Below are 9,010 nucleotides of genomic sequence, written 5' to 3'. Positions count from 1 at the left end.
GCATGATGCCATTTGTGTAGGCCTGAATTTGTAGCTGTGGTCTCCAATATGTAGTTTGCTCTTGTTAGTAAGTGACGGTTGGGTAGCATTTAGTCAAGTGTAGGCACTAAGATCTACTTTCCTTCACTTTCTTATCAGTCACTGAATTAAATGTAACTAAGTTCTGAGGACTGGATCTTGTAACTTCTTCAGACCTTGCACCATCAGTTTTTTTACAACTCCCCGTTCAGCTTTTTTATCTTAAAGAAAGACACAGGTATTATATATAATATATGCAAAATGTAACTTGAAAGGAAATAGGAATGCCATTTGTTTTATTAAATCATGCACTGGGAATGGCTGAAAGCCTATTTTCAAAGTCACCTTGGAATGTTTGCCACTAATACAGCTCTGTTTTAAACCAGATGTGAAGGGACCCTAACACTGGGCCAAACACGGTTCTCGGTTTCCTGGATAGTATCTTCAGATGGCAAACAAGCATGAAAATGAAACATCCATGGTCCAGCTCAGGTTTCACAGGGAGGTTAAGGGGCATTTGGCAGCTGGTGTTGCCCTATACATATACATATATATTTCAGCTGGAAATACTGTAGCACAGTCAGAGGACTTTAGGAGGATCCAGCAGGTCCAGGATCAGGACCAACGCTGCCAATGATCCATTCACTGACTGCTTTTCAACTGCTCTGAGGTTATTAGAGTCAGATAGAGATGTTTAAGAAGTCAATCTACTCAAATGAGTTGATCCTTCTTGGAAACAAATATTGGTTACTGCAGGAAATCACCCTCAGTATCCTGCAGAGGTCGCCGTCATTTCCTTTCTCTTGATTAAAGCCAGACAGTGAACACATACTGGGGCTTACTGTTGGATGTATTGATCCTGTGACTCTTTTTCTTTAATCACATAAGGAATGAATTGTAATGTGAGTGTGACTGATATATATGTTTTCCATTCCAAGAACAAACTGGATTTCATGTGTTATCTTGTGTCTACTGGAATCAATTCAGAAACAGTATTCTTCCAAAATAGTCCCATTTGTCCTGAGTGTTGTTGCCTGGATCAGGTGGTTTATACTTGGCATGTACTATGCTTATTTAAAAAATGTTTTATACAAACACTTTCCAACATTGTTTACGAGTTAACTGTACTAAATAAGGAATGTGACAGAGCAATATCATTGAGAGTTCTGCTTGACCTGTGGAAATGGCATGCGCTCACCCATTGGCTAAGCAGTCTGTACACCCGTTTGTATTGTCTGGTTTCGATGTTTCCTAAATTCTCTTTCCATTCCTCCTTTGAGGCACTTCAATCTGTCCTGCATGACGGATTGGAAATAAGCTTTCGGCTTTATTGTGTTTTTATCCCAACAGTTTGATTGTATTTTGGGCCTGCAGGATTTCTATCTTTGTTTTGCATTCACCGTCTTCACCTCGAACAGCAACATGAGAAAGGTTCGTAACAAAAGCTTGCAACATTTCTATGTTATTAAAGAAACATGTTGGTGCAATGATGAGACCGGATAGGCTCTGGGCTATTGTGTCCCAGCTCCTAGTCATGCATTGTTTTCCCTTGACACCCCTGAAGTTGCACAGCTGTGACTTTAAGTAACCAAGTGGTAGTTTTTGTTTTGGAGACCTCACAAGTGACCTGCCTGCTCAGTGAAGACCCCCCAGGCCCACCCCTCTACCCCACTGCAGCCCAAACAGCTACAGACATGCTACTGTGTTTGTCCAATTCAGCAAGGTGCGAAACGTAAGCAAAACAAATCCATTAGAGTTGAGAATGTTTGTGTTGGCTTCAGTGACACGTTGGTCACAGCTGCAAAGCTCTCCACTGAGACTTACTGTATGATAGATGACAGTACAAACACACACTCTGTCAACAAATACACACCGTACCAAATGTACCTCATGCACTCCCAGGAAAGACTTTAACTGATGGCTGCAGGAGCATTTGGTGGATTGATGCCTTGCTCAAGGGGAATTCATCTGCAGCTGTTGTTGAAGGGGAGAGTGTTACTGCTCACTCTCTTGATGTTTTGTCAGCAGCTCTGCTGATCGAAGAAGCAACTCCACACTGACAATAAGAGTTCCCTATCAAACAGCACATCATTCATTTGAAGTCCTTTAAGAGTTCTGCTGTTAACCTGATGCTGTTATTCACCTCTCCTAACTGCAAGAACATTAGTTTAAACGTCCTGATCATCAACCTTACTTACTGCCAAGGAGGTTGTATTTTTGGCTTGGCTTGAGGAATGTATTTCTTTCATTAACATCACCATATAAGGCTTTTGGGCTGAGGTCACTGGTGGAAAATGTATTCAGATCCTTTACTAATGTAAAATAGCAATACATAATTGTAAAAGTACAAAAGTTTCAGTTTCAAAATATACTAAAAGTACTCGTTATGTGTAAAAACAGATGTTAAATTATGATTATTGATGCATGGATATGTTTATCACAGCTGAAAAATATGGAGCTAATTCTTATTATACTGCTGCTGGATATCTTAACCTACACTGGTTTTAATATTTATTTAATTATTGATTTACATTTTTGCAAATTACCTGAACCTGTAAAGTAACTATATACATGCAATGGAGTAAAAAGTAACATGTTGGCTTCCAAAATGTAGTGGAGGAGGAGCATAAAGTAGCATAGAATGAAAAACAAGTTCCTCAAAATTGTAGTTTAGTACAGTACCTCAGTAAATATACTTTGTTACAATAATGGGAAAATGTGTTTGAGACTACGAAACGTTCACTCCAAAAACTATTTTTAAACAGATATAAGCTTGGGTGATCTCATCAGAAATGCTCCGAGCAACGTACAACTTTATTCTTTTACCATGTTTGAACTTAAAGCTAATAAACACGAAGTCGAGAGAACGACTTCCCAACTCTCAGGTAATGGGACCACCCAAGGAGCATTTGAACGCCCCATTGGCCTTGGTGGAGTTCTGTGCTCCCTGAGTGCCGTTCTGGTTATCAATGTCCTTATTTGATTATGCAGAGCGCACGTGCACACACACACACACACACACACACACACACACACACACACACACACACACACACACACACACACACACACACACACACACACACTGCAGGTTATGCTGCCTCCACAGCTGCTGTCAGCTGTCACATGGCTGTCAGCAGCTCTTGCTGACGAATACATACACAGCTTCTCTCTCACACACACAGACACACATTCTTTCTCACAACTCTGTTTATCCTGCATCACTCTCTGCCCCTTCACTTCTTTATATATCTCCTCCACACACTAATGAATACACACACACATGAACTGCTACTGAATAAAGCATATCAAAGTTACCCTGTAGAAGTCACACGTTCCACTGGTCTGCAGTGAGTTATGTGTCATATGAAACCCTCAGACTGGCGGTTGAAGCACATGCCATATGCAGCAATATCAACAAGAGGACCAAGTGAGCAGTGTGTCAGTGCAGCTCATTGAGTGTATATAAACATTGACACACATACCATACCAAAAATGTGCTCCAAAATAATTATTTACACTTGAGCATAATCCTATGATGAAGGATACTTTATAACCTCAGAACAACACTGGTGGAGTCTAATTGCGATCGATTGAATTATGGCAAGGGAAATGTATGTGACATTTATAGAACTTATTTGAAGTTAAGTTTAAAATTAAAAAAACATTAAGGGATGCTAATTATATGTTATTTAGCTACCATCCTACTCAGTAAAAACTGAACAGTTTACTTTAATTCAATGTATTATGTCAACAAAGACCTTCTTGAAAGAGATAATATTAAGTTGTCCCTATTTAAACTTAATATTATTGCTAGTAGTGAATTCTGTTGAAATACATTTAATTAAAGTCAACGTTTCAGTTTTTGCAGTATAAGAATCCAACAATTAACAAGAGGGAGTGAAGAGATTCTCTACTGAAAACCCATCAGTCAATCAGACCCTCTGATTGATGGGAACAATCGCAGAGGGAGAATAACTTTAAGTAGGAACTGGGAAACGAGTGTAATGGTGAATACAGGTCTGAAGCAGAACCGGCCTGAGAAATGATTAAAGATCTTCAGTCATGGCTGAGAACTTGAGTGTGTTGGAAACCACTGAGGGTCTCAGAGGGAGTATCACAGCCCGATGACCAGATCTCTTTCCAGACTCTCTGACTGTGGCTAGCTACTTAGAACATTTATCACTAAATACATGGGTTTCGGCAGCTTCAAGTTTTTTTCAACAGTCTGAATGATTTCATCAGAGTGCAGTGACTTCCTGCAGACTCTGCTGCTACACTGGCAACCTCACCGTGACAACAAGGCTTCAGCCACTGCTCCCAAGAAAGTAGTTCCAGCAAATACCATGATGCTTTCACATTTCTGTTGTGAACAGATTGTGATCAGATTACACAGATTAGGTACACCATGTCTATCAGTGGGATTCACAGGTGGTCTCCCATGCTTGCAGTCTTTATGCTAAACAAAACATCTCCTGGCACAGGCTCCATACATTTCTAACTATTCCTTAAAAGACAAACATTTTAGCTTGACATTTAACATTTGTGAGGCTATTAGCCTAATTAAAATTGATGCGGTATGTGTAAACATCAAAGATTTTGTGTGGTTTTCAGATAAAAGATGAACGAATTTAAAGTGGCAACAACTGAATAATAGCCGAAAATGTTCACTGTCGTCTGGAACTGTTCTAATCTCAAATATCTTTATAGACATTTGTAACTGTGTCAATAGATCTCCAATAAAACATTTGAAATGTGATGCACACCACTGGATTAAACCTCTGTTTGTTAGATTATAAATAAGGGTTGCTATAAAAATGTTGAACTTTTCTTTCAACACTTTGAACGTTGTGCATGTTTATTGTATCACTATTGTCTGGCTCTATTTAAGGACTGACTGAATGTTTTCTTCATATTCAACTCTCTCTGGACAATTGTGATGTCAGTAACCCTAACCTGATGAGCATTACATATAATGTTGCAAGATGAGATCAACGGCTGTAACAGTAAAAAGTCTGGAACCAAAAAGTACTCAAATGATCTGAAATGTAATGTGTCTTTGTTACGAATCATTGTCAACAAATACCGACATGAGTCATTTACCGTTAGCATCTCTTTGAGACAAACCTCACTCCAATAGAAATCTACCAGCAGCAATATCAACTGAGCAGAGAAACTGCTCTGGCCCGCTATTCACTCCGTCAGCAAAGGGATTGATGGGTCAACAAACACAGGACTTTCACCCAGGAGACCCCAGTCTGTGTCCCATGCGAACCCAAGACTCAACGTTGAACTGATTTCAATTATGAACGTAAGTAAAGTAACCCTAACACTAAAACCGACTTTCCCAAATCTTGATATTTTTGTAAACTGACCAAGTAGATGTGTTGCCTGAACCTAAAGGGTCCTGACAAAACGTCGGTATTTTGGGAAGAAGTACTATAATTCAGTTGATTGTTGTTTCGTGGTCAATCCCGTGCTTGAGCTGTTTTCTGCTTATGCCTTTCGGATTTGTTTATCTTTTAAAGAAGTTATAGCCATGACAAATGTTGCAACTGGAACCCTTATCAGATTCAAGTTAATGTATAGTCCAAACACTGGTGGGGTCCTAAAGACCTCACAGAAGGAATGCCTTCCATTTCTAGTTTCCTTCAGCTAACAGTTGGAAACCCAGCAGATGTGCAGACGGTCTTAATAACACTGAATCAGATATCCTGTGTCACAGTTTAGGAATTAAACAATGGTCTGAGTAAAAATCTGGAAAAGATAGATGTGAGAAGGTCAATTACTCACAAGCCCTCTTTTTCTTGACCAAACCACTGCACTTTAATCTCAGTGTTAAAATGTCTTCTATTACTTACAGGACTACGAGATTTGCTAATAATGGTTGGGGGTTTTCCCTCCAAATTCTCTACATGGATAAAGTCCTAAAATGGTTCTGGTGGTAACCCAGCATCGGGCTCCTTTTCCCCCTCTACAGAGTTGTTTCTATTTTATTTTTTTGTTGAGAACTGTTTGCTGTAACTGAGCAATCGGAGAGCTGGGTCATGTCCAAATCTCTGTAAAACACACGATGGTTGATACTTAAAATATGTATTTGTCAAGAGCCAGACAAAATCCATCCTGTTTCATGTAGCCCGTTCAGTTCATCCTCTTTTCTGCTGCATCCCTGTTCAAGAACACATTTGTCTCACTGCTGCACAGAGCTGATATAGTGCAGGCTCGCGGCCTCAGAGGAAACTGGAGATATCTTAGATGATTTTATGTAAAGTGTCTTAGAGCATTAGGAAAAGCGCTATACAAATCCCATTTACTATTATTACTATAACAGCATCTGCAGGCCTTTTACACAAGTTAGTTAATTTCAGAAACAGCTGAAAATTCCACACAAATTCAGGTACAGATCCCAAGAGGAAATATCACAGCTCTTTAACATGTCAAAAATGCTAACGCTGTGACATTCTCACAAAAGTTTCCTGTTTGCATAATATAATAAACAATATAATAAGACAGTGTTTTCTGCAGCGTTACAGTTTGTATCTGCTTTAGTGTCTATTATTCTGATAGTTTGCCATTTTTGCATTTGGCAAATGCTAGAAAATCCAAACTGTTGTATCCTGAGGCATGTCGTTTATATTCCGAATCATCATCTGGTAAAAACATTAAGCAGATGCAAAATAGACTCTTTGGCTAAAGTAACTGCCATAGAAAACTTTTCTTTTTTTCTAGCCAATAGTATAACAGTTAATCTAAAAACGCAGATGTTGGTTTTTGAATCCATTTCAAAGAGTTCCAAGAAGTTTTATATAGATAGATAGAACTAGAACAAATCCGGAGGAGTGAGGCAGTCTGTAGAAAGTAATGACCTCAACTGTTACAGCATTATTTATCCAAACTTAGGGGATATGTCTGGATAATCCATTGACTTCAGCATGGAATGGATAAGGTAATGAGCCTATCCCCAGGTTTTCCCTTAAATGGTAATGTTGAGTGTGACTTCAGGGGCCCTCCTGACATGGCTTCATATTTGCACACTGAGGTCAATGATAGCCAGGAGGATTTTCTTTTCTTCTAATGTTCCCAATACTCTCAGTGCTTGTTAATATAATTCAATCGTTAATGTACCATAAGAAGGTCCAGGGACCTGCAGTGTTCCAAGAAGAGACTCAGATCAGAAACATGTAACAAAGCCATGACAAATGTAATCCTAAAAAGTCAGCATATAAAGTAAGTATACAAAATAACCCATATGCCAACCCTCCCCAACACCCGGATCTGTGTCTGCAGCAGACACACGGGCCAGGTCACACATGACAACAAACCCTGCTGATAAGACCGAACCTTATCAGGCTGAGTATCTCTAATCATTTCAGGATCCTGTTTCGGGGCCCTTCATATGCAAAGTTTTCGAAACTGCTGCCATTGCGCACGACAAACAAACCTACAATTTAGTCAACTTTGCATCTATAAGAATGCACACCAAACTGCCTTTTACTCCAGCAGAAAGCAGGGTCTCCTTTACAGCCCATGCAATCTAAAACCGCATCAATTCACAGTTACTTACAGTTTGGAGGCTGAGGTCCTCCGACGCGCTGCCGATCGGTGCGTCCAGGGCGCAGCGTGCCGACCGCAGGGCTCCCCAAGGCGGACGCCCGGGAACCGGAGAGTCCCCGAGGCAGAGAGCGCTGAGCACCCGGCATTCCTGCCTCTGTTTGAGGAGCTCCAGCTCACACAAACCGGCCAGACTGGCCTCCAGCCTCTCCTTATTCCGACTGCGCTCTGCTTTCATGGGCAGAGAGTATCCTGGGAACAGGACTCCAAAAGAGCCCGGTAGCTTCTGTGAAGACATCCTCCCCTTCAGTTTTACTCTCACTTTTTCCCAACAAAGGGAGGCTGAATAGACCCTCTGAAGTCCTTCACTCTTCTAGCTCTCCGGATCCCGCAGTGGAGCTGCAGCGCTGGGCATTCAGCGGCTGGACTCAGCGCTGGAGACTCGGACCCGTTCTCCTCCTCAAGTCTGAGCTACGCTGAAGCACAGTGAAGTTAGTTTGAAGTTGGATATCCGACAGACAGTTACGCTGCACCCAGCAGCGGCAGTTTCCTCTCAGTTACATGGGCGCTTCTAGGGGGGGGGGGGAGACAAGGAGCCAGTGCCCCTGTAATACTGTGCTTGGACCCCCCCCTGTGGCCCCCCCTTTTTCAGTAGTGTAATTAAATCAATTGAAACTAAGTTACTGAAACAAATTCTGTTACCAAAACAAATACCAACAACAAATATTAAAGGTGGGGTAGGTAATTTTGGAGAAACCAGCTCGAGATCGCTAGAATTTGAAAATACACAGCCGGAAAAAATCTGCCACTTCCTTACAGAGCCCCTCCTCCAACACACACGAACGCGCACATGACCAATGAGGGCACGAGATAAGTTTGTGCACAGATGGAAGGCTGACAGGCAGGTAGGCCATCCAGTTATTTTAGCCGGGCCGGCTCAGATGATTGGTCGTGCTTTTTACAGTATCACGGCTTCCACAGATGATATTTCTTTATGGATTTTTTGTCAAAGCATTTAAGATATTCATTGCTATCGGGATGTTAAGAGCATTCCATGGAATATAACAAAAAGTGTATCTCCAGCCGGTTTCTCAAACTTACCTACCCCACCTTTAAGAAATAAAAATAAAAACAATGTTTGGCTGCATAAATTATGTATTTATTACCCCAAACTGCATTAAGGTTAATGGCAAAGTAAGTAACTAAACTAAAATTGTGACTAAGTCATTGACACAAACTCTGTTATTAAAAAACAATATTTTATGATCTTTTTGTGCGCAATGACATTATGCAATACTAAACATTTTGAAATGTTGAACAGTCTTTGTCTCTCTTGTCCCACATGAAATGTGCCCCTCATAACATATTATTAAAAGTACAAAAATATTGGCTAACAAGTTATTGAAAAGATATAAAAAATGTATAGACATTTTTAATTAAA

The 9,010-nt window shown here is 40.5% G+C and overlaps 1 protein-coding gene across 1 annotated transcript in view; it reads right to left on the bottom strand.

Annotated features, from left to right (window-relative positions):
• LOC117553023 (dapper homolog 3-like) overlaps window positions 1-8,089 on the bottom strand; it is a 21,624-nt gene extending 13,535 nt beyond the window's left edge. Inside the window, exon 1 of the mRNA XM_034226769.1 lies at window positions 7,583-8,089. Coding sequence (XP_034082660.1) covers window positions 7,583-7,867 — 285 coding nt within the window. The 5' untranslated portion in view covers window positions 7,868-8,089. The remainder of the gene's footprint in view (window positions 1-7,582) is intronic.
• Window positions 8,090-9,010: the final 921 nt, after the last annotated feature.

Source organism: Gymnodraco acuticeps, unplaced genomic scaffold (genome assembly GCF_902827175.1).
Source record: "Gymnodraco acuticeps unplaced genomic scaffold, fGymAcu1.1, whole genome shotgun sequence".
NCBI classification, from domain to species: Eukaryota; Metazoa; Chordata; class Actinopteri; order Perciformes; family Bathydraconidae; genus Gymnodraco; species Gymnodraco acuticeps.
The sequence above is the reverse complement of the archived record's forward strand: the minus strand, read 5'-3'. Positions and strand labels throughout refer to the sequence as shown.